The following is a 25,337-nucleotide window of genomic DNA, read 5'->3' on the forward strand; positions in this document are numbered from 1 at the left end:
GAACTCAATAGGAAATAATTTCATACTTTGCATGATGGACTGATCTGACCGTATTGATACAAAATGCATTGTTCATATTTTATTATCTAAGATTCTGTGTGTGAAGTTATTCTTTCCTTTGAAAAGAGACAAGAGCACTGTTAATGTATACTATCTCTTGTCTGAGCCACTTTTTGCAGTCCATGTGAATATTGAAGTCTCACTATGTCAATGTGATCCAATGGCGTTGCATAATTAAGTAGCCTATAGTGTAAGTGCAGCCGGAGTCTCTTAGCACTGTGGTTGTCTTGTCCTCAGTGCAATATCTTATTCTTTGACCTCGTGATGTTTTCTGTCAAGGAAAAGTGATTACGAAAGTGTGTGTGTGTGTGTGTGTGTGTGTCTCTCTCTCTCTCTCTCTCTCTCTATCTCTCTCTCTCTCTCTGGGTACGTGCCTGAATGTATGTGTGTTGTAATATTTAGCTCTGCATGTGTGAATGTACAATTGTACATGCATGTATGTATTTCTGTGATAGAGGGAGCTATCCCTGAAGGCAAATTGATTTGGATGTAAATGTGATGTTTGAAGGAGCTTGTTCAGAATGTGCCTGTCTTCAAAATAATGTATTTTCCATCTGCTTCCTCTGATCTTAAATTACTGACATACTCTCTCTCTCTTTCTCTCTCTCTCACTTCCTCTGTTCTCTCCGTGTCTCTCTCTCCAGAGTATGGTAGACATGGGAAACAACAGAGCCAAACAGATGTATGAAGCTCACCTCCCCGACAACTTTAGAAGACCACAGACGGACCAGTATCCTCCGTGCGTGTGTGTGTGTGCATGTGTGTGTGTAAGGGCTGCTTCATGCTCTTTATGGATTGACAGATTGCTCCATCATGATCTTAAAGTTCACACTGCCTTCCTGCTCAAATAAGGAGAATTCACCTCCAAATTCCAAAATAATTAAAATGTGGTCCCGAATACAAGCGGCCGAAATTAGTTTTCTTTTCAGGTGGCTGGCATCTCCCTTAGAGATCGGGTGAGAAGTTCAGTCACGCGAGAGAGACTCTGAGTAGAGTCGCTGCTTCTTCGCCTGGAAAGGAGCCAGCTTATCTGGTTAGGATGCCTCTCTCTCAGTAACCTGACGCTGCCAGATTGGGGCGGTATTGGGTAACCATGTTCTGTGAAACAAATTTGTGTAGCAAGCTTCTTGGATCTGGCAGCGTCAGGTTAGCCTCTCAGGCCTCTTCCTAAAAACAATCTAAATGAACGAGAACGAAACTATAATGACAAATCCAAAACTATTATAACCTTAGAAACGACTTATCAAACTTGTCCTGTCTTGACACCCCCGCCACACCTTCTCCACCAGCAGACGGCTGTTAACAGCACCACCCTGCATCTCCACCACCACCTGCAGGTTGTGACCAATTAGCACGGTGGTGGAGATCAGGGGGGCAGTCAGCCAGATATTTCGTGAAGCCTCATTTGAAATCGGTAGTTCATATAATGGCCTGTTGTGGCGCTGGACCGGACCCAAAAAGCCCCATAGCTCCATAGAGGCCCATGTATTTTGGCCCAACCTAGACTGTATTACCTTAATAAACATGGTCATGAATACTTTCTTCTTCCAGTCACTAGTTTAAAGTCTCATTTCTAATGTCATAATATTCTTTTTGGAAAATTATGGTCCCATTAATTAAAAAAATGACCATAAAGAAAAAAAAACATCGCGTATGTTCTGAGGGGCGTGGCTACCATTACAGTCTATGATCGGGATTCCCCTCCCACTCGAGTCAAAATAAAAACCAACGGAGAAGAAGGGGGGAAGTCCCGCCTCGTTGTCTGGGCAGCCAATGACCAGCTGGTATACAAAACGGAGCCAGCCAATGGCCAGCTGGTACCAAAGATGGCGACTTACATCAGGAATTAGCATATTATTACAGGCTTCATTTTACGTTCATGTTAGACCCGGGGAACGCTTTGTCCATATTTTTTACAGTCTATGGTGGAGATGCGGCTCCATGGTGTGGTATCTGGTCTCTGGCAGGCCCAGTCTGTATGTGTGGTCATCAGTCTTGAGACGTTCTGATGTGCATTAGTCGTCCTGACAACCATGCCGCAGGCTGAAAACTGCAGATAACACACCCAGGTTTAGGCCAGGTTGTGGTTGTGTGTGTGTGTGTGTGTGTGTGTGTGTGTGTGCGTGTGTGTGTGTGTGTGTGTGCGCATGCGGCCATGCTGCCTGATTAGATTATAATGTATGTAATTGGAACATACGCATACTGCATGCCATGTGGACATTTTCAGCTTAGTAGATTGTGTGCGTGTTAAACGATAAGTGTGCATGCGTTTTGATTCAGTTCAGGCTTTTTGTATAGCGTGCGTGCACTCCTGCGTTTGTGTGCATGAGGAAATGGGCTTTCATTTTCCTGTCATAATTTGACATAGAAAAATAAATAAACTATAGCAAATATTATTAGCTATAGTTTATTTATTTTTTCTTCTTTAAAAATTTAAATTTACGTCATATTTGAGGGACAAATATGAGACGTGTGGCGACAAAAGCTGTATATAGGAGGGGCAAGCGCCCCTCAAAACAACGGAAGTCAAGTGGGAGGGGAGTGGGAGTCATTTTGAGTGGGAGCGGGATGGGAAGGGAGTCACTCTACCAGGAGTGGGATGGGAAGGGAGTCACTCTACCAGGAGTGGGATGGGAAGGGAGTCACTCTACCAGGAGTGGGATGGGATTGTTTCTGTGGGAGAGGGATGGGACAGGAGTGAACATCCACCCCTGTGTCAGTCTCTAGTGCATGGCTATAATTGTTCAGTGCTCCGTCCTGCCGACCTCTTTAGAGAGGGGGGCGGAATTGGATGCGACACACGCATTATCCACTCCAGCACTTAGCCTGCCGCATGTTGCAATGGGGTGTTTTATCTGGCGTGCCATCTCCAGCGCTGGGTCATAAATATGCATCCTGTTTGAGATGCAGCGGTGGCAGCCGCTTATCTAGCAGTCCATCAGACGGAGAGGGTGGTCATCATTTTTCAATCTTTTGAAGTCTATTATGTGATCAGACAGTGGAATTGCTGCTGAAATGACGAGATAAAGAGTAAGGGGTGTGTGTGTGTGTGTGTGTGTGTGTGTGTGTGTGTGTGTGTGTGTGTGTGTGTGATTTCAGTGTTGATGGTGCGTGCCGTGAATTGAAGTGTGTCGTTTGGTGAGATTGTGTGTGTGAAGGTATGCTGAAGGTATGAATCCCGTCTACAAACTACATATTGTGTTGGGTGGAAATCTTATCTGTCCAAACCTTATTATTATTATAATACGTGTATTACAAAAATAGTAAAGTGCTCTGGTCCATGGCTCTAATGTGTTGCATTTAGAGCTATGTTACTCTCGACTTACGGGGCTCGCATGAATGCAGACCAGCCTTTCGTCTTTAGCGTAAATAAAAATAACGTTTTTGCTACTCACCAAAAAAAAGCGGGTTGTGAACTTGTGTCATTAGAAAGCCTACTTTCCTTAGTGGAAGCACTCTGAGCCCCCACCACACGTATAAACGGTACCTTTTGGCCAGAAAGGGATTTTTTTCACCGGAGGAAAAATATTCTCTATGAGGCAATTCTCTGGGCAATATCGGTAGAAGGCGCACTGGAGTAACTAAAAGTATTTTTTTCCTGGTGGAAACGACCCCTTTTGACCAAAATGTACCGTTTATACGTGTGGTGGGGGGCTCGGACTGCTTCCACTAAGGAAAGTAGGCTTTCTAATGACACAACTCGCCCTTGTTTTGGTGAGTAGCAAAAACATTATTTTTATTTACGCTAAAGACGAGAGGCTGGTCTGCATTCATGCGAGCCCCGGAAGTCGAGAGTAACATAGCTCTAAATGCAACGCATTAGAGCTATAGACCAGAGCTAGCTTGTAGATATGCTATTTTCACTGCTTTTGTGCTACACTCTTGTTTGAGGAAGTAGGACGACCAAAAAGTTATGATGAATGTCGTCTTTGGGATAATTTGTTCATCACATAACGCATAGCTTTACTTTACTGATTTAATCACTTTCATTAAATAAATACTGTAGATTGACTACCCCAGGAATGAAATGGTAGAGCTTCTAGGATTTCCCAACAGTATGGGGACTGGGTGCCAACCTCGCCATTATGCAGCCATTCAGTGAACCGTCAAAGGACTTTTTTTTTTCTTCTGCTTTGTGTTTTCTTTGTGCCTGCATGAATTTCAGTCAGTGTCTACTCGGCCATGAATTTTAACTCATCTGCAGCAACAGAGTTTTGTCCAGGTTTGGCATGGTGAGTTCTTTAAAGGAGCATTCATAGAGTAATAAAAGGATAGAGACTGAACCGGAGCGATAGCCCCGCTCCCCCGCTATTCATGTCAGTGGAAGTTGCTCAGTGGCGTTTTGAAGAACCCTCTACTTCCGCATTTGACCACACATTTGGTGGTCAAATGCGGAAGTGCAAACGATGTTAAAGCCCAGCTGCATGGGGTTTCCCGGTAATGAATCCATGGGGGCCTGCAGTTCATGCTCTAACCAGGGGTTAGACCCCCAGGGGTTAACTGGGGACAGGGAGGAACTCCTTATATGATCAGCACACTAGTAGGGAGGATTATCACAAAAACATAAGTGATATTTGAATTAAGTGAAATCACTGAATATACCTTTAAGCAGCAAGGTGATAAAAAGGACCCTCCCTCTGTCCTGTTATCACTACGCTCACCCAGGGAGAGTAAAGGCTTTTTGTGTGGGTATGTGGGGTGAAAAGTTGTTTCTTAGGTTGAAATAAAGATGGGGAGCAGACGTATATTGTGTGTGGACATTAAAAAATAAATCTTCGTTTGATCATTTCTTTAGGTCCAGCACAGTTTTCAAAAACTCTGGGGATGTGAATATCATTCCTTTTTTACTTTGGTAAATGGGGATCAACATTGATGATGTTCATTTTATTTTATTTTATATATGTTTATTGGTAATAGGTTCCAACAATTTAGTACAGTTTGAACATACCTTTTTTTTTTTCTCCCTCACCCCATCCCTCCCCCCAGTTATCGTCGTCATCAAAACAATATAAAAAATAACATTAATAATTTAGTACAGACATACAAAAACAAACATACATACAGACATATGATATAAACAGTAGGATACAAAAATAATAATTTAAGCACAGATAACAAAAACAATATAAATAACAAAAAATAAAATAAAACAAAATAAATACAATTATGAGTTATTCGCAGAGGTGGGAGGAAGTCCCTATGTTGCAAGTCCAAGTCGAGTCTCAAGTCTTTGCTCTCAAGTCAAGTCAAGTCTCAAGTCTTTGGCATTCAAGTCCCAAGCAAGTCCAAGTCCTGAACTTTTTGTTTCGAGTCCCAACCAAGTCCTAAGCATTTTGTTTCAAGTCCCAACCAAGTCCTTACCTTTTGTTTCGAGTCCCAAACAAGTCCCACCATGACATAATACTAATTAATGATATGTAAAGATTTACATAAATCATGAGCATTTTCCACAATTTGCATTTATTATTAAACAAGGGTTCTGGAGTCTACCAACATAATGCAGATACTGTACTTTTCAATTTCCTCCATGAGGACAGGGTTTAAAGCACCACTCTGTACAATGGGGTGGTTGTAGTTTGTCTCTCTGCTCTTCTATTGAGCCATTTAGATCATGTCAAAGGTCATGTCTCACCGAGACACAGGATCTGACACAAATTCAATGTTTCCCAAATGGCAAGCAGGCTATTATTATTACAATGGTAAAATGTCATTACTTGCACTGAAACTGTGTTCAAATCCAGGGTAGAAGAGGAATGTTACATAATGCCTCGATCCACTTTTCCCACTCCCGATCCGATACCGATCTAAAATCATCAAAACCGATCCGATTACTGATACCGATCCGATATCGATCCAATCCGATCCAGCACATATTTAAGTCGCTCTATGCTTTCCCAAATCTGTCAGATAGCACACTTTACCTTTTATTACAGATTTTATAGTCTGGAATGTTGAATCAGGATTGATCAAGTGATAATATTATTACTCAAAACGGAGAACAACACCTCCCCAGAATAATAGTCAACAAACAAGTTCCAAATGAGTATAGGTTGAGAATAACTGACCCATTTATTTTTAACAACTTGAGCCTATACTTCAAATGTGGAAGTGTTCTAGTGACAAATTTATTTTATTGTATTCTATGCCTTTTTTTATCCATACTATTTATTATTATTATGCACATTGATCAGGTTTTTTTGTGTTAATACATTTATCAATAGCATAGGTAGGCTATACACATTAATTCTGAATATAGGTTTTGAAACTAATTTTCCCCAATACAGCAGCTGTGTTTTTATGGATCTATCAATGATCATCATTAAAGTTTTAAGGACCCAGCAATTTGTATCTCTGGGACCCCAAATTATTATTTTGTATTTGTTTATATTGTAAAAATCAATGTCAATTTAGAGTGTACAAATGGAACCTATTATTTGGCTGGGAGTGGGGACCCCTGATCCCCAAACCGTGCACTGTCCTACAGCTACACAGCACACTGTCTGTCCGTGACAATGCAAATAGTGACGTCCGTTTATTTAAGCATTGGTTAGCACTTAAGCAGTTATTAGCATCATAGCATGGTCTGTCACATAACCATATTAGACTACCATATTAGACTGTTTCTGGGTTAGAAGTTCAAAATCTGATGGCACTCCAAAAATAGCGATATGGGGTGACGGCTCCAAACGAGCCTCAAATATTTTAGTCCAATAATGTACCAGCTTCGGGCAAGACCAGAACATGTGTGTGTGATTAGCTGGTGAGAGAGCACATCTATCACATTTATCATCAATTCCAGGATATATTGCAGCAAGTTTAGATTTGCAGTAATGAAGTCTATGAAAGACTTTGAATTGAATGAGGCCTAGTCTAGCACATGATGTTGATTTGTTGACTCGATCAATAGCCACATCCCACCATTCATCAAGAAATGTTTCACCCAGCTCGGTCTCCCACCTATTCCTATTTTTGTCCATAGGGAGGATGTTTAATCTCATAAGAGATTGGTAAGTAACTGAGATTTGGCCCCTTTGCCCAAGATGCAGTATTGGTTGTTAGGTTGTTGTTGTTCATTATTAAAACACACTTGATTTGTGAGTACACACGCAAGCTTTCAGTTGGTTTTAGACTCCAAATCCCTGTCCCAGGTTGCATTTCTGGTCAAAACAACGCTTATTGCACGGAGCCTATAGGTCGCAGTAATGGCGCCGGCCTGTACTCCTCCGCGTCTAGTGAAAGATCAACAACCGCTCCGACAACACACACACCATTCAGTCAACATCCGGGTCCGGTCGCGGTGTTTTGGATCTTCAAAATAAGGTTTGAACGGGGAGATATCCTGGCATATAATAATCATTCTTTAATTAATCCTAGTGGGGAGTGTGTTCATTCTAATTGTACAATCTTCATGATTGACTGCCTATCAGTGTTTTACAGGGATTGTACAATAGGTAGTTGACACACTATCGTTGTTTGTTTCCCAGCTTTGTGATTTTAGAGGTTTAAATAAAGGTGAATGAATGAGTCCTTAACCCCTATGTGTCAGAGCGGTGGAGGTCTTCATCCGCGACAAGTATGAGAGGAAGAAATACTACGACAAGGACGCCGTCATTATCCCTCCAGTAAGTAACGCACACACGCACACGCACACACACACACATTTGCACAAATGTACAATAAATGGCTGCTTAAGGTTATTTTATTTAGAATAATGTATAATCCAAACCATAAACTTTGTAATTTGAACAAATCATTTCACTTTGTAAAATAATCATAATAATAAATATAGGGGCTCAGCTATTCAAAGCCAGTGCCAGACAATGACTAGCTGTGGACGGACTGTTCAAATCTGCAAGCTGCTCAAGCCTGAAACTTCTTTCCATGAAGCATGCTCTGTCTGTGAACACATTTGAGTGTGGAGAAGGACTCATAGTCAAATCTAATTCAAAGGCCAGTCAAAATGCTGTCAAGTGAGCATTGCTTCGAGCAGTTTGTGATAATTTGACAGTAGTCTCACTAGCCCATTTCCCCTCTGAGGCCTCTTTCATTCGCTTACGTCGCATCAAGGAAACTCATCCTGTCCAGTGCTGCCAATGTGGTAATGAGCTCCCCTTTGCATTCGCTGAAACAGATTTTAGACCCTTGGGGACAATGCAAGTTGGAAATTCAGGCCCCACCCGGTTATGCAATATCCATTGTACCCGTCTGTCTGTCTGTGTGTCTGTCCATATATGGATATTTCTGTATCTGTCTGTGTCCCTGTTGCTTTCTCACTATTTATTCAGCTTTTACACAGACGCAACAGTGACGGAACACGCTGTAGTGTGCATGCCAGGTGGCTAGGTGGCGCTGACGGCCTGCCAGATAGACCAAGCACACATGCATACTAGAACCACTTCCGTTCTATATCACATAGCTGTTTGTTTACATATATGGTTTACAATTTACATTCACCAATGCAGCGGCTCACTAGTCGCTACATTTGTATTTGAAGGATGAGCGGAGTGAGAGAGCGCTTTCTCATTCCAAATATCGCCTACGGCTCTGCACCAATGTAATAAACATAAGCGTTGCCGTTGTGAGCCATGATGTCACACGTTTTGCGGATTCATCGTTTCGCCCGTTTACATGGAGACGCCAGGCAGAGCGTTTTTCACTTTGTTGCGTTTTCAACCCCCTAAAACGCTGTTGTCGTCTAAACGGACCCATGCAAACGATACTTTATTTTTGCAGTTTTCTATAGAAACTGTTCTCGTGTAAAAGGGGCCTGAGTTCTGTGTCAGGCGTGTCCAAATATAGATTCCATAAAATTCCATTCATATTACACAGCATGCCACACGCATGGACAACCGGCCGTGGTGAAGATGAATCTTTAACACGGCGGGATATTATAAGCCTGTGAATGTGCACACATTTCCAAGTTGATTGGGATTTACAATGGGAGAATTGCGCACAGGTACATATGCACAGTTTATGAATATGATTATTTTTGAGCATATGCCATTTTTATCTTTTGTGTGCACATATACTTGGAATCCCCACACAGTTTTATAAATGACACCCCTGGGGAGTTAGTCTAAAGTCCACTGTCTTGTCCAATTGTAACCACAGCTATTACATTTGTATCCAATAGCAGCTCAATAAGTGCTTAATGGCCTCTGTTGTGGCAAGTTTATATAATTCCGAGGCCTGCAGGACACAGCTATGATTTTGTCTTATATTGCATTTTCTTTCTTTCTTCTTTTTCCCCCATTTGAAAGTAATTTCAGTTCAAGAAATGATTATTGTAGAAACTTGATAAAAGGCCTTAGCAGCATTCTTTGTTTTCATGGCCCATTTTACACAGAAAACTAGTTTGGAATTCACAATATTGTAAATAACGGTAATGGGTCGCACACACTAAGAATTATCTTTAGTTATATTCGTGCATGATGGATCGAAGATACAAACGGTTCGGCTATCCAGCCTTCACTCTGTGTGTGTGTGTGTGTGTGTGTGTGTGTGTGTGTGTGTGTGTGTGTGTGTGGGTGGGTGTGGTTAAAGCCATTTAAACGACCATCACAACTATCTGTCTGTAATGGCATGTCTGTATACCTTGTATGCCCATTTATGGAGATCAGTTATGTCATCAATGACGTCATTGTACAGACTTCATAGAATGGCTTCTAATTACTGTGCTAATGGATACTGCACTAAGCACTCAGACTGGTATTGCAGCAGTATAATGAACTTAGATGGAGGCACAAAAGCCAATTTGGATAGTACGTGGATAGTCAATTACCCGTAATGCCCCCTGTGACACGCTCTGCAGCTTGTTCTGGGTGTTTGGTTTAGGTGTGAGGGAGGTGTTCTGGGTGTTTGGTTTAGATGTGAGGTAGTTGTTCTGGGTGTTTGGTTTAGGTGTGAGGTAGGTGTTCTGGGTGTTTGGTTTAGATGTGAGGTAGGTGTTCTGGGTGTTTGGTTTAGGTGTGAGGTAGGTGTTCTGGGTGTTTGGTTTAGATGTGAGGTGAAGGTGAAGCACTTGACCACCAGTTAGATGTGAGGTAGGTGAAGCACTTGACCACCAGTGCTGAGGCCCGGGTTATTTTCAAGACTAGGGGAATTATCTGCAGGGGCAGAAAGTGCTCGAGAGCAAAGCTACTGAATAGTTTGCAGTTACAGATTATGCATATTCTAAGTTTCTAGTGATTTGTACTTGTCATAGACCACCGACGATGTCTGTGGGCGTGTGTGTCTGTCAAATAATAGTGGTTTAAACTTGTCACTGTATACTGCCTTTAATGGACCTTGTCACTGGAATTGTGTTGCTAGGGAACAGCTTTGGTCCCAGTTTATTTCTTGTCGGCTACTGATTTGAACAAACGCAGCTACAGGACTTTGATCCAATTAGAATGTTTGTTATCAAGAGTGAAATGGCCTGTATATGTACAGTACATTTATATTCGTGTGTCGGCGAGCATTTGCCAACCATTTTCTTGAAGTGAAAAAGAGACTGCGATTATGTATGATTATGTTCTTCATGCCTGTGTGAAGATGGCTTCTTTGAGAATGTCTTTGTGTGATGTGTGTTTGCATGTGTGTATGAGATACTGGTAATTGGTGAGAGTGGGTAGCTCTGTTTGATGAGTTGTGTGTGGGTGTGTGAATGGCTGCTCATTGGTCTTCCAGAAGAGTAAAATGGCTAGTTTAAGAAGATTCAGAGCTGATTTGAGAGTTTGGTTAAGGTTGAAGGTAGGCATGTTGTGGAACTGGGTGACATAAAATGTATAATGTCATATGATGCAGGTAGGGTTTTGGTTATTGCAAATGCTGTCTGTCTGTTAAGTGCTGAATTGAAGTAAAGTGATGCAATTCTCTGAACTTATTAATTGAAGTAAAGTGATGCAATTCTCTGAACTTATTAATTGAAGTAAAGTGATGCAATTCTCTTATTAGACAGTTTTAGCTCAGTGAAATGAACAACTAATGCCTGGCATTTGTTTTGTCGTCATATCCACATTAATGATTATTTTTCAAAAATGTATTGCATGTAAATATCTTCTGAAATTATAAATAGACAACCAACCAAATATTGTCACATTATCAATATTGAAGTAAAACATAGTGGTTTGATTTTGTCAATATTGCTCGCCTCAGCAGCACTAGTGAGTAGCAGGATTATGGACTTTGTAATGGATTACACACACACGCACGTACACACACACACACACACACACACACACACACACACACACACACACACACACACACACACACACACACACACACACACACACACACACACACACACACCACTTTCATATTAGTTATTTTTTGTATATATACTCTGTATGTTGGTGGTCTGTTTGAATGTCTCTTACTCACTGTATCTTTCTTTCTTTTCCTAGCCTCTCTCTTTCTCTTTCTCTCCGTTTCTCTGAAGCGTAGCTATGAGCCAGCCTGTGATCTGAAATCTGTCTCTGCCACCCACTCAGATGCAAATTAATTATTAATTAAAACCAACTCATTATCACTTTAAAACCATATGGTGCAGATGCAGTACGAGGAGTGAAGAGGGCTCAAAACACTACGTCCCGATTATGTAGGTTGTGTGCGTGTGGTGATTATGAAGATATATTGATTAGTTATGCAGGTGCGAACCTGCAAACTTTGGGCTCTCAGGAATCATGTACACTTCTAGGTCACCTATCAATCAATATTAACAGTTTCCGTGCCTTGAATGGATTACTCCAGGTTAATGTCGCTGCCGTATCGGACATACCCGCCTTTTGTTTTATGTGTTTAATCCGCCGTAATGTAATGAATCAAAAGAAAATCCGTCTTCGTCGCGGAGTATGAGACTGGATGCCTTCGCTGTGATGACGAAACCGGAAATCGTCACATGCTGTGGGCTGCTAGGGCTTCTGGGAAATTGAGGCCAATGGAAATGCATTGGATGCAACGCCTCATTGAAACCAATCTTGTGTGCGTCTTCCGGGTGCACCAAGATGGTGGATGCTACACACAGATCATAACAAACCACGGGAGCTTTTTTTGATGGATTTTCGCGGATTAATAGCCCAAATAATTCAGCGTATGCTCTAAAGGTAATACAACAATCTCGGCAGTGAAGGGGGGTTGATTAAAATGCGGGTTAATCGTAAAAAACAGTCAAACTGTTAAGGGTTTTCCTAGTGTGTTTACTACTGCACTGCTTTGTGAGCTTGCAGCTGTTTTTGAAGGCAGGCTAGAGTTGGAGACTATGTGGAAGCTAGCCAAATACAGATGCGCAGGTGGTGCAACATTGTGTAAGGATACTCAGACGGTAGGAGCTACTGTACAGTAGTCTCACCCCCTCCTCAGCCCACCATCTTTAGGAAACTTATGGATAAACGCAGGAACAGTGCATTGCATCTCTGATAAAGTTGTGGGGAAGAAAAAAACCCAGGTGTAGCGATCAGTTGGGTGGTATACTGTACATGCGCACAGCCTATCTGCAAGTGCACTGCAAACAAACACATGACATGCATTACATGGCTGAGTAGTTTAACATTTGGCCGGAGAAATAGAATCTTGTCGGTCACATTGGCCGGGCCAAGAAAATGCCTAGCGGAAACCCTGATTGCATTATAGATTTCCAGTTATATTCAACAGCTCTAATCTCTGTACAAATATTGTAGTGCAGTGGTACCAAAACAGAACACACTGGTGTGCTGGGACTTGACTTTGTGGCTTTTTACATTAAAGCTCTGTTTAACCTTATATCATCTCCTCCATTTTATGACAACACATGATATATATATATAATGCTTTCAATAGTATACAAATAGTTAATGTACTATATCAGTACTTTGTGCACACACACCTGTCAATTTATGCCTTCAATAGTATACAAATAGTTAATGTACTATATCAGTACTTTGTGTGCACGCACACCTGTCAATTTAATTGACTTTAAAAAGGCATATGACAGCATAGACCGAGAGTTGCTATGGAAACCTGTGGTATACTATGGATACAAATTCGTTGCCATTACCAAGAACACCTACCAGGGCATGCAGTGCCATGTGCTCCATCACAGAGAAGAAAAGTGCTGCCTGCTTTCTCCTGTCCTTTATACACCGACTGGATCATAAACTAAACAAGCATCAGTAAAAAGACTTGCTGGAGTTTGACAGAACATCTGGAGGGCCTTGGCTTTGCTGATCTCACATACCCACACAGCAGATGCAAGATATGTCCCATGTCCCAACTGCTGGAGACAACTGCAGCCGGGCAAGCTCTCAAAATCCCCAAAAATCAAAATAATGTGGATCAATAATTAAAACTGAAATCGTAAAAGGTTACGATTGTTGATGGTCACTTGAAGAGGCTGGTAAATTCACTTATGCAGTGTTGAAGGAGAAATATGTAAAGGCAATAATCAAGAAAGCAAGAACAAAACTTATTTCACAGAAAACATGACCATACAGCTGTCGGCCGGTACAAATGGATTTTGCCCTCCCTCCAGCTGTAGGCGAAACCTGGACCACTAACATTATGAACAAGCTTTATTCGTTCTTTAACTGTTTAAGACACCTCCTGAGGAGATATTTTGGGCAAACTCTATCAACAACACCAACCTGTGGAACACACCAAGCAAAAAAAGTGACAAAGACGCCTAATTCAGACGATGGTATTTTTGGAAAGTAGTCACGAATATTTACTCTGAACTAGGTGCAATATGAAGCAAAACTCCAATAAAAAACAGTGACTGACATTGAACCCACAAATCAAGTGGAAAAAGGAAGACCTACAGAGCAGCTTAGAGAAGGATCACAGAGCAAAAGTTTAAGAAGAATGCGTCTGGAGAAACATGGCCCAAGACAGACAAGGGGGGAATCAATGGCCTATGTCCTGTGTGGAATACAATTTACAATTTACAATTTAGGCATTTAGCAGACGCTCTTAATCCAGAGCGACTTACATTTAAGCAAGAACAAAGCATGGGAATACATCACATAAAAAGCATTTATCATGAAACATGCGTAAGCTAAGAAAGTAACAGTGGAATATTTATATAGTGAAACTATACATACACTATACATATAAACTATACATCTTTACTACTATGCTATATATGTGTACTATGGCGTGCTATGACTACATACAATACAATTACAGTGCTGTCTACATAACATGCTATAAGTCTGTATCAAATGCTATATAATCCAACAGAAATGCTATCTAAGGGTTTAGGGTAAGTGCTAAGGGCCATGATGGAGTCTGAAAAGGTGGGTTTTCAGGCTACGGCGGAAGATTGGGAGTGATGCTGCAGTTCTGACTGCAATGGGAAGTGCATTCCACAGTTTTGGAGCCAGAAGGGAGAAGAGTTTGGGACGTGTGGAGCGTTGTCCCGGCGTTTTTAGTGAGGGTACTTCCAGCTTCCCTGCGTTGGCTGATCTGAGTGCGCGGGAGGGTTTGTAGGGTTCAATCATACTTGTAAGATATGGGGGAGCCATACCTTTGGTTGCTTTGAATGCCAGCATCAGAGTTTTGTATTCTGTGCGGGCAGACCCAATTAAGTGTGTGTGGGTGGCTGAATGTTTGTGCACGTGTTTCTGTTTGTATTTTAATGTAATATTGTGTTTGTGCAATGTGCACTACATGTAGGCCGTGTGTGTGTGTGTGTGTGTGTGTGTGTCCATGAACATGGCCTGCGAAACACGCTAACATTTCTTCAAAGACGCACACTGCTTAGTTTGTACATGCAGTGAATAGTGTCTTTGTGTGACATTATACTTTGAAAACAAACGGCTCATTGAAACCCTGCTAACTGCTCATTCTTTTGCTGCATTCTGAGCTGGGTACGTGGTACAGACGTGGGTGTGTGTGTGCATGCATATAAAGATAAGGCTATATTTCTTCTCTGTGGGTGTGAGCTGGCATAGCCAGACCCTATACAGCAGTAGCCTCGAACGCTTACCATACACTGCTGTTAGTTAATGGCTCTTTTTTACTGTAATTAATGTCAGATAACACACAGACAGAATGCAACCCATTGGAATGCAATTTGGTCTCCCTGCTCTTCTATTGAGACACGAAACGGGGGGTAAAAGTTACCTAGTGCAGCTTTAATAATACAGTTTGCTGATGTGTTGTTGCTCTCTAGCCCTGGCCCAGTGCATTAACAAGTTCTCACTAACACACTGCCAGGAAAGCCTCTGCTGCACACGGGTAAAAAGGTCCATTGCAGTGCGACAGGTCCAACTTTACCAAAAATAAACTAAACCACTTCGCTAATCACCGAAACAAAGCCTGTTTTGTGTTGGCGAATGTCTATTCTCCAGGCTGGGAAGCCTCACCCCAGCTTCTCTCTATATAATGTACTTTTTTGGGCATGAAATAAAATATTTAATTTGGAGCGCCATCTACAGATCTGGTCAATGGGTAATTTATGTTGACCATATCTGTAGAGGGTTGCTCTAAAATTAAATTAAATATTTTGTTTTATTTCATGCCCAAAAAGTACAGTATATTATAGAGAGAAGCTGGAGTGCTGAGAGGCTTCCCAGCCTGGAGAATAGATTTTCACCAACACAAAACAAAACAGGCTTTGTTTCGGTGAAAGTGGTTTAGTTTAGTTTAGTGAGTCATATCCTCGGGCACTAGGACCCTGCAGTGTTCATTTTTCAGCGTTCCTTCCTTATCGACAAATTCTGTAATGACAACAGCATTGTCGCTGAAACTGACAACTAATATGAATGTTTGACAGTACGACTCTAAAAGTAACAAAGGTTCATACAGTATAGAATTATTATTACAGTGATGATAATGCTGATGTTATCTGAAATTAATGTACACCCTTCGGCCAATCAGAATCCAGTATTCTCCATGGTATAATATGTAATTATATCTGCAGCCCTAGTATTTCCACTACAGTACAAGTGGAAGTCTGTGCATCACTCGTAAAAAAACACTCAACTATGTCAATTGTGGTTACATGTCATTTACATGTCATTACATTACCCTTTCAGCAGGGACCAATGGTGAAAATGTGTGATTTCAGTTCTTCATTGAACACGCACAATTACATTATTCATTTTATTCCACCAAATTACTTTATAATAAGTTATTCCAAACTTTAATTAAATGCCTCGAACCAAGACGACAAAATTAGAAACTTTGCCTTTGGCCTATACGGCAAAATCCTGAATGTTCATTTCACTCCGAGAGTGTAAATTGGAAAAGGGATTACAGTGTTGTGTACTGTAGTGGCTTAGGTTTATATTAGCTCAAAATGTATGAGAAATGGTCCATTTTATCCTCAAGAGAAATGTGGTCCAGGGCCTTGGCCCAGAATGTCTGGAAATGTAAAGGGTTTACATTTTCAATCTTCCCAAACTACTCATAAATAATCAATTTTTAGTTTGTGTTGGGGTATTTGCCAAATACTTTTCGCACAAACCTAGACTTTTTCCATTTACTCATCCTAACTATTAGGAGTTTTATGTAAGTTATCCACTTAAACCTTAAACCTGCCTGCCAGACCTGTCTGTCTGTCTGTCTGTACAGTGTACATAGAGAGACAGACAGGACTATGCCAGTCTATCTGTTGATAGGCTCCATTCATTATCTCCCCTCCTCTCATTAGCTATCTCTTAATCGCTATAATCTTTTTAATTCCCTTCCTCCTTGTAATGTGTTTTTTCTCTCCACCCTTCTCTCCCTCCTTCCTGTCTTGTATCTGCTCCCTCCATCTTTCCTTCATCTTTACTGTACATGCTGGCTTTGTTTCAACCACTCCTCCCCCTTCTCTCCCCCCCTCTCTCTTTCTCTCTGTTACACCATTCCTCTATCATTTCATACACTATGTACCTCTTCCATTTGTTCCTTCCCAACCCCTTTTTCCTCCGTCTCCTTTGTTTATATCCTGCCTTTCTATTTCTATCCCCCTCTCCTTCCCCCTCTTCCTTTTTATCCACTCTCTCCTTCCTTCCCTCGCTCCTTCTGTTCCTTTCTTCTTTTCTTCAGCCATCTTTCCCCATCTCTTTCGCTCTCTTTCTCTTTATCCTCGTCCTTGGTCCATCTGTCTCCTCTCAGTGCTGCGTTGGCATCTGCAGCAGCAACATCAAAGTCAGAACAGGAAGAAGTTTGGACGGGGAAAAAAACGAAAGGTGTCAACGGAACAAGTTTAGGGAGGAGGGGGAAAAAAACTGTTCATGATTCTTGTTCTCCGCTGTATGAATCACCAGCAACATCACCACAGGCAACGGCTGTTGCACACTGCTTTTGATGCCTTAACAGTCGAGAGAGAGAGAGAGAGAGAGGGAGAGAGATATTAAAATAACAGACCAAAATATTCCTTAGCTGTGCCCTCACGAAGCGGCACTTAGTGAGAGTTTCTGCCTTCAGCTAAGTTGAGAGTGAGAGATGAAAAAACAGAGGAAAATATTCTGTGTGCCTTCAGAAAGCAGCACAGCAAGTTTCTGCCTTCAGGCGCTTTGAAAAGAAATTCAAGATACAGAGAAAGGGAGAGAGAGAGACCTACGTAGGTGTGTGCGTGCGTGCACGTGGAGGCTTTGTGTCTTTGTGTGTCCGCTTGGGGAGGAATCGATGTTCAAGATGATGCAAACTCACGGTTTCTCCAAAATAAAAAAAATCCTGGGCTGCAGTTATTTAATTTTGTAAAACTTTGATGAAAGTAAATTCAACCATGACAGGTGTTCTTTGACAGCAACGCACACACACACACACACACACACACACACACCTGGGAGCTGCCGAGTACAACTGCCGTCTTCTAGTGCTGCCTATAGCAGCTGGGGTTTAGGTTTTTAATGGACAGGGTTATCCCAGCTGGTTTCTCGGCTGAGTGACTCCGACCTACTTACCCCAAACAGTAAAACGTTCCTTGTTCATTTACTGTATCTGTAAGAATAGACCCACATGTACCCGTAAATATATAATTGTACTATAATTTGCAAGGCACCATGGTGCCCAAGGTCAGATCAACATATGGATTGTCAGAACAGGAAGGATCAACATTATGGAATGTCGGAACAGGTCAGCTCCATATATGAAGATCTAAGGGTTTGAGGTCAGATGTAGAGTTGCCACCCCATGGCTCCATATACTGTATGCAGATCTAGGTGATGATCCAGTCTTCATGTATGGTTAGATGAGGTCAGTGTTGTGATCTTCATGGAGATGGCCATACAGTATAATGGTGGTGTGACGTGTCCATATATGGAGGTGTGATGTCATGAGGCGTGCCCATATACAGTATGGAGGCGTGGGGTGACTAACTGACGGACGGGAGATGAGATTGTCATAGTAGATGAGACCAACGTCAGAAATATGCAGTGCAGTGACAGCTTTTCCGACAATGAAATGACTGAAATTACCTGTGTGAAGTGAGGGGCGCTTTTATCATCCTACATCATGACATGTAATATGTCGATTTGCTCAGACACATGACGTAAATTCTCCTTTCATTGTCAATGGCAAATGTGACAAAAAGCTGTATATTGGAGGGGCTAGCGCCCCCTGTCAGGTGACAAGCAGTGGCCTCCTCACTACTCATGCATTGAAGGAAGTATGAGCTCAGTTCGGGGCTCTCCCCTGGTTGGCAGAGGGAGAGTAGGTTCAAGGTTTTACTTTGTTGTTACATCTTGTGTACAGGTACCTTAAGAGTAAAACTGTATTTACTGAAACGGCAGAGGTTCATTCATACCTGTTAGGATTTTAGTATGTGATATACTTTATAACTCAAGAGTCATAATCGATGTAGGCCTTTTAGTAGTATACTTGAAACTAATACAAGTATATTTGCAATACATTGATAGTATATTTTAAGCATAATTGCAATATACTCTATATTTATTTAGTACTTGATATGTATTGTTAATACACTATACATGTAATGATGGTATACTTTAATATACTTGACACCAGCAAAAGTGTACTGTGCTGTACTTTATTTGTAATTAAATTGTATTTTTTTCGGGGGGGGTGAGTACATGAAAATATATTTAAAACATGTTTTAACATATCTTTAGTGCAACTAAGTACAGTACAACTTAATTCTTTTGGAAATAATACATTTATATAACAAATGTACTATATTTTAGTATATTTATTTTTCACCTGGGATGGCCTTGCATGTTGTCATGCCCAGGTTTGTGGCGATGGTATTCAGCGAGATTCAACTAGAATTAGTTGTCGTTCCAACATATCCAGTGTTCTCTGTCAGACCAATTATCCCACCAAGGTCTTTCACCATAGAGTATTAAAAGGATAGAGACTGAACTGGCGCAAAGCTCCGCCCCCCTCCGCTATTCATGTCAGTGGAAGTTGCTCAGTGGCGTTTTGAAGCACCCGGAAGGCTGCCGGAAGGACCGTCTATTTCCGCATTTTTTTGCTGATTCAGCATTTGGACACCAAATTTTGGTGTCCAAATGCGGAAGTGCAGCTGGGCTTTAACATTGAGCGCTCGGTTGCACAGGGGTTTCCTCGTCAAGAATCCACGGGTCCGCCTGCAGTCCTTCCTCTTACCACTAGGGCCCAGCGCTTCAACATTGGAGTGCATAGCTGGCCCCTTGCCTTTCACCCTTTTGTTGGCTTGCTCATGTGCCTGACCAATTGGTATGGATGAGAAACGCTGATTGCTTCGAGTTATCGCCCAGTGTCCATTCTCAAATTCAGCCTTGATGCTATCTGGGAGACGTTTCATGTCTCTGATGAAGACTGTAATCCACCTGGCGTAATTCTGGTGATCAAGGTCAATTTGTAGACTTGCCACTCGAACTAACATTGTTCTATAGGCCATTATCTACAAATTAGAAGTGAAAGTCAAACTTTGACATGAGTTGTAAATGACGGTGTGTCTAGGGACCCCACTATTTACAAAATAGAATATTTTGACACTGTAATGTATTTTAAGAAACAAATGTGTGGCTGCATATGCCAGTCAGAATATAATGGCCTAATAACAATTCACTAACTAGAGTTGAGATTTGTTCATACTGTAGCCTCTGCTCACATCCAAATTGTTAAATGTAGAGTTTGCGTATAAATATGTTTTCTGTTTTCTGTCATTTACATTTTTGGTTAACCCCCTGATTGCCAAGTCTACGTCAAGCCCATAGACTGCCATGTTAATTGACGTAGTAAATCAACAAATCCCTCCAAGCCAATGACGTTATCTGCGTAGTAGACGTACTGCCCTGTCAGTACGTCTTTTTATAACAAAATATTGCAATTGTTTGACATTTTTTTAATTATTTTTATGTAATCTACCAAAAACCGTCCGAAACCCGCGCAAAAAATGTGATATTTTGGGATGTTCCTGGCCGTTTTTAAGCTTAATCTGACTAAATTATGACAAAGCTAATGTTAGTTTAGCAATCCGGACGACCAAGCTATAAGCTAGGGGTCAAATTAGCTTCCTTTGTTTACCTCGTTTGACAGGAAGTGATTTAGCCAGATTTAACACTTTTGTCAAAATCAGAATAATGGAACGTTACTGCCATCAAGTGGAACTTCTGGGTATTACTTTGAAATCGAAAGTAAAAGTTGATGTATTGTATTTAGATCGCTGATCCCTCTTATTGCATTAAAATGACGAATTAAGAAATGGGGCATTGGCCAGCATTGGCCAGATTTGGCGACTTTTTGAATGGCAATCGAAAAATGTGAGATATGACCACAATGTCACGAAATGTCTCATTTTATAGCTCCAAGTCACTACTTTACAATGAAAAAATAATTATGATTATAGCTTGTTCCATCGTTTACTTATAAGCTTTTTAGTAGACCTTGGTTTCAGTGATAAGTCAAACCAAGGTGTACTAAAGTGCTTATAAGTAAACGAAGGAACATGCTAGGAACATATTTTTTCTTGTGTAAACTAGAGATGTGCAGCTTTAAAATGAGATATTTCGTGACATTGTGGTCATATCGCACATTATTCTATTGTCATTCAAAAAGTCAGCCAAAGCTGGCCTAAGGCACAATAAGATGTTATTAAGGTTGGCAACTTGGCCATTGGGGGGCCAGATTATATATGTAGTTGTGGTGCTGTGTGAGTGCATGTTATAGTGCTGTTAATGGGTGAATCTGTATGCTATATTAAATGTGTGAATGTGATGCAGTGTGGGAGCTATGTGCATGCATGTTTTGTACATGCATGTGCCTTGTGTTAGTTGTGTATGTGTTGTATGTCTGTCTTTGTTTATATATTGTTTATATTGTTCATGTGTGACTCCTGAGCGTTGCATAATATTTTTACAGAGTCAGAGTTAAATTAACTATTAACACACTTTTGCAGTGTGTTCTCTAGCCTTGAGGCTGGATACGACCATGTCTTTCTAAACCGCGACGGCACAGAGATTACGCCTTCATTTGTCTAATTGCCTCTCCTTTCTCTCCAACTGTCCTCCCCTGTCTGATACACTGTACCACCATTTCATCTTTATTTGTCTCGGTCTAGACTTTCTGTCGCTTTTTATTTGCTCTCGTCTTCGTGTCTTCTCTTTCTGGCTTTTTTAATTGACCCTTTTTTTCCCTCCTTTTTGGTCCTCACTTTCTTTTCTCTCTCCTTGCCGTCTCCGCCCCTGCGCCTGTTCTTGGCAGAAGTCATCCAAGGTTACCCCTTCCTCCTATCCCCCTTCCTCCCCGGAGGCTGATGAGAAAACAGGAGGTGCAAGTCGCCACACACACGCACTGACGCACAGCGCACCACAGTGGGGCCCTGTCTTTGTTGCGGTGTTGTTGTTTGTCACTGCTTTTCTCTCCTTCATGCGTCCGAATCCAACTGAAGCCCTTTACGTTCCTTTCTCTCATTGATTCATGGATCATTCATTCTCTGGAGCACACAGTGCACAAAGAGAAAATAAAGTTCATTCAGCCAAGTCCTTGTGTTGTTAGAGAGCAGGCTGGGTCATTTGACCTGCAGTATACTGTAGCTCTCTCTCTCTCTCTCTCTCTCTCTCTCTCTCACTCTCACTCTCACTCTCACTCTCACACACATCAGTCGGCCTCATGGTGGCGCTATAACAGCCTACTTTACATTTTGCCTCTTGAACCATAGGTCGTAAAATCAAAATTTCCGCCATTTTCACACCACAATGTGAATAGTCATTTACTTACACATGATCACAGGGGTGACTTGACATTGTAATTGGCTAGCTAAATCAGTGGGTGGGGCCTACATTTCCCAAGGCATCTGTGGCAACAGTGGCATCGAGCCAACCACACTTGCCCAGTGCCCCACATGTGCACCTTTCCTGTACTACCTGTTTGGTTATACATACCAACAATCCTACAGTCATGAGTCCGAGACGCAAACCAAAACCCTAACCTAACCCTAACCGCACGCTGGCGGCACAATGATATTTAACCCGCCATGGGTTAGTTTTAACCCGTAGCACATGTCGGGAGCCACGGGTGATTTTAAACCTGCAGCATAGGTTAGTCTTAACCTGCAGCGCAGCCGCAGTCGGGAGCGATGGTGTTGTCGGACTAATGACTGTAGGACTGTCGGTTTGTCTAATCAATGTATGCACCCCAGAGTGCCTCTGACACCAGACCGATTACACCTAAAAATACATACATCAATAATAGGATATATTACATCGCTGTACCCACACTGTACATCATTTGGTGTTCAGATATTTGAACGGGTAAGGACATACTATTCTAAATTCATTCTAAGAGTTGTCTGACTGAAATCCATGAATTAATCCAAAATCTGGCAAGTTTGTTTCACCACCATGGCGCTGTGCAAACGTTGTGTGTAATGTGTTTGTCTGTGTTTATTGCAAGGCTATAAAACTAGTGGACAGCACTGGTATACAACATATTGGGCAAAGAGGTTTGGTGTGTAGAGGGACAAAAACAAACGAGTACAGAGCTGACCCCGGTCTACTAAATATTAGTTTACTAAATATAGTTGTTTAAGTGTTATTATGAAGACACTTGAGGACAAATGTACATGTATAATGCATGCAAGTTTGTCTTTGTTTGGTGGAATAGAAATATGTATTAAGTATGTACAGTCTGCTCATATCCACCAACATTGTGTGTGAATAATGTTCTGTATCTTTAACTCCACAGAAGAAAAAGGAGGAGAAAAAGGAGGAGAAGAAGCAGGAGAAGTACTCTGACAGGACCAGCAGCAACACAAAGGTACTACAGTACCCACAATGCTTTGTTGTACTGCAGTACGTCATCAATACAATGTCAATGATCCCATCGGTATGGAATCGGCAGTAACATATTGACCAATTTATTTCTTGGATATTGTTGCTGTCGTGCAGAGACCTTGTACTGTGTCTCCATATCTTTTTTTTGTAACTGAAGGCCCTACTTCATCATACAAGAAAGTCGCACAAAAGTGGTGAAAATGGGTGTTTTCCATAGTTCAATATAGATTTGGACATATGACGTTTCCACCCAACAGCAACAGAATATTATTTGATATAGTTTCTAGGGCTGCAAATGTTTATAATTGTTTCATGACAAATATCCAACTCATTTGCTGTGGAGAAAAGGCTTCATATGTAGTCTTCTTTGGTGAGTAGGAAAAATAAATATCCTACACAAACTGAAGAGGTTTGCTGTCAAAATCGGCTGAAGCTGCCTGCATGTCATTGTGCAATTCTGCCTCATTCTGTGATCATCACACTAGCCGTAGCAAAGCTACAGAATGGCCACGCATTGGCCAGCTATTTTATACATTGCTGCCGAGTCGCCATTGAAGTGTTGTTAAGCCACACTGCAAAGGGTACGGTTAAATAGCACAGGGACATTGTTAAGCCACACTGCAAAGGGTACGGTTAAATAGCACAGGGACATTGTTAAGCCACACTGCAAAGGGTACGGTTAAATAGCACAGGGACATTGTTAAGCCACACTGCAAAGGGTACGGTTAAATAGCACAGGGACAGTGAAGTGTTGTTAAGCCACACTGCAAAGGGTACGGTTAAATAGCACAGGGACATTGTTAAGCCACACTGCAAAGGGTACGGTTAAATAACACAGGGACAGTGAAGTGTTGTTAAGCCACACTGCAAAGGGTATGGTTAAATGGCACAGGGACATTTTTTTGTGCCGGAGAGAGAAGAGGAATGAAAATGGCGAAATGTGTTACTTGTATACACCGGCAATCATAAAGCAGTTTGGTAATATGGCGCTTAACTTAACTTAAAAGAGTATTTTGTTTACACCCAAACAAAATAAATACATGTTATAAATGGAAGAGAGAGGGGAGAATGATGAAGTACAGGGGACGGCAGTGACATTCATCATGCTTTGTGTTTACGGGCTATTGTTTGTGTGTGTGTGTGTGTGTGTGTGTGTGTGTGGTGATGTAAATGTATGTTCTGTCACACTAGTTGAGGTCACCGAAGTGTGTGTGTGTGTGTGTGTGTGTGTGTGTGTGTGTGTGTGTGTGTGTGTGTGTGTGTGTGTGTGTGTGCGCGTGTGTTGAATGCATGCTCTTTCACAATAGCTCAGGTCACTGAATAATGAGTTTGCAACTGAATGTGAATATGTAACTCCTTAATGCATGCATGCGTGTTGGCTCATGAGTGTGTGAGGTTGTCTGTACATATTGTGACTGCAGTGTATGTGTGTGCACATATCTATTTTGTCTGTATGTGTGGTGTGCACATGCACATTTTTGTGTGAGTCGGAGGACACAATATGTTTTGTGCACGTGTGGGTTTTCTGGGTCACGGTTAGATTCTGAGTAATTCCACAGCATGGCGAAAACTGAGCACTGAATAATGTAGTTTTCAACGGCCCTACTGTGTGTGTGTGTGTGTGTGTGTGTGTGTGTGCGCGTGTGTGTGTGTGACTGATAGAGTTTACATACTGTGACTCTACAGGGAATAAACATACAGTATCTGGGCAGTGAGATATTTAAAGACCAGTAGAATAATATATATTTCACACAACACACAGGGGTTCCCAGCATTCCATTACTGACTGACTACACCCACCCACACACACACACGCACGCACGCAACCACGCACGCACACACATACACCAAGGTCTACAGCAGCACTCCTTCACTTAATATACTTTATACGCTCTATTTATTTACCAACCTCTCCCTTCATAGTTTTTGTTATTGAGGCAGAGGGAGCTACGCTGAGACGGGGACAGCATAAGGAGGAGGAAAATATGGAGATATGAGGTTTCTGCCCGACAGCAACGATGAACGTCTTGCTCTTGCAGTTACGGTATAGCTCCTGCTCCATCCAGAGCAGCTTCCAGTACCGTGAGAGAGTGACTTGCTCAAGGGCACTTT

The 25,337-nt window shown here is 41.6% G+C and overlaps 1 protein-coding gene across 5 annotated transcripts in view; it reads left to right on the forward strand.

Moving 5' to 3' along the window:
- smap1 (small ArfGAP 1) overlaps positions 1-25,337 on the forward strand; it is a 106,714-nt gene that overhangs the window by 22,954 nt on the left and 58,423 nt on the right. For all 5 annotated transcript variants that reach the window (XM_083775877.1, XM_083775878.1, XM_083775880.1 and 2 more), the window contains exons 3-5: positions 705-790; positions 7,607-7,682; positions 23,137-23,208. In XM_083775877.1, the coding sequence (XP_083632003.1) occupies positions 705-790; positions 7,607-7,682; positions 23,137-23,208 (234 nt within the window). The remainder of the gene's footprint in view (positions 1-704; positions 791-7,606; positions 7,683-23,136; positions 23,209-25,337) is intronic.

Source organism: Protomyctophum parallelum, assembly GCF_964188405.1.
Source record: "Protomyctophum parallelum genome assembly, chromosome: 10".
Taxonomy (NCBI): domain Eukaryota; kingdom Metazoa; phylum Chordata; class Actinopteri; order Myctophiformes; family Myctophidae; genus Protomyctophum; species Protomyctophum parallelum.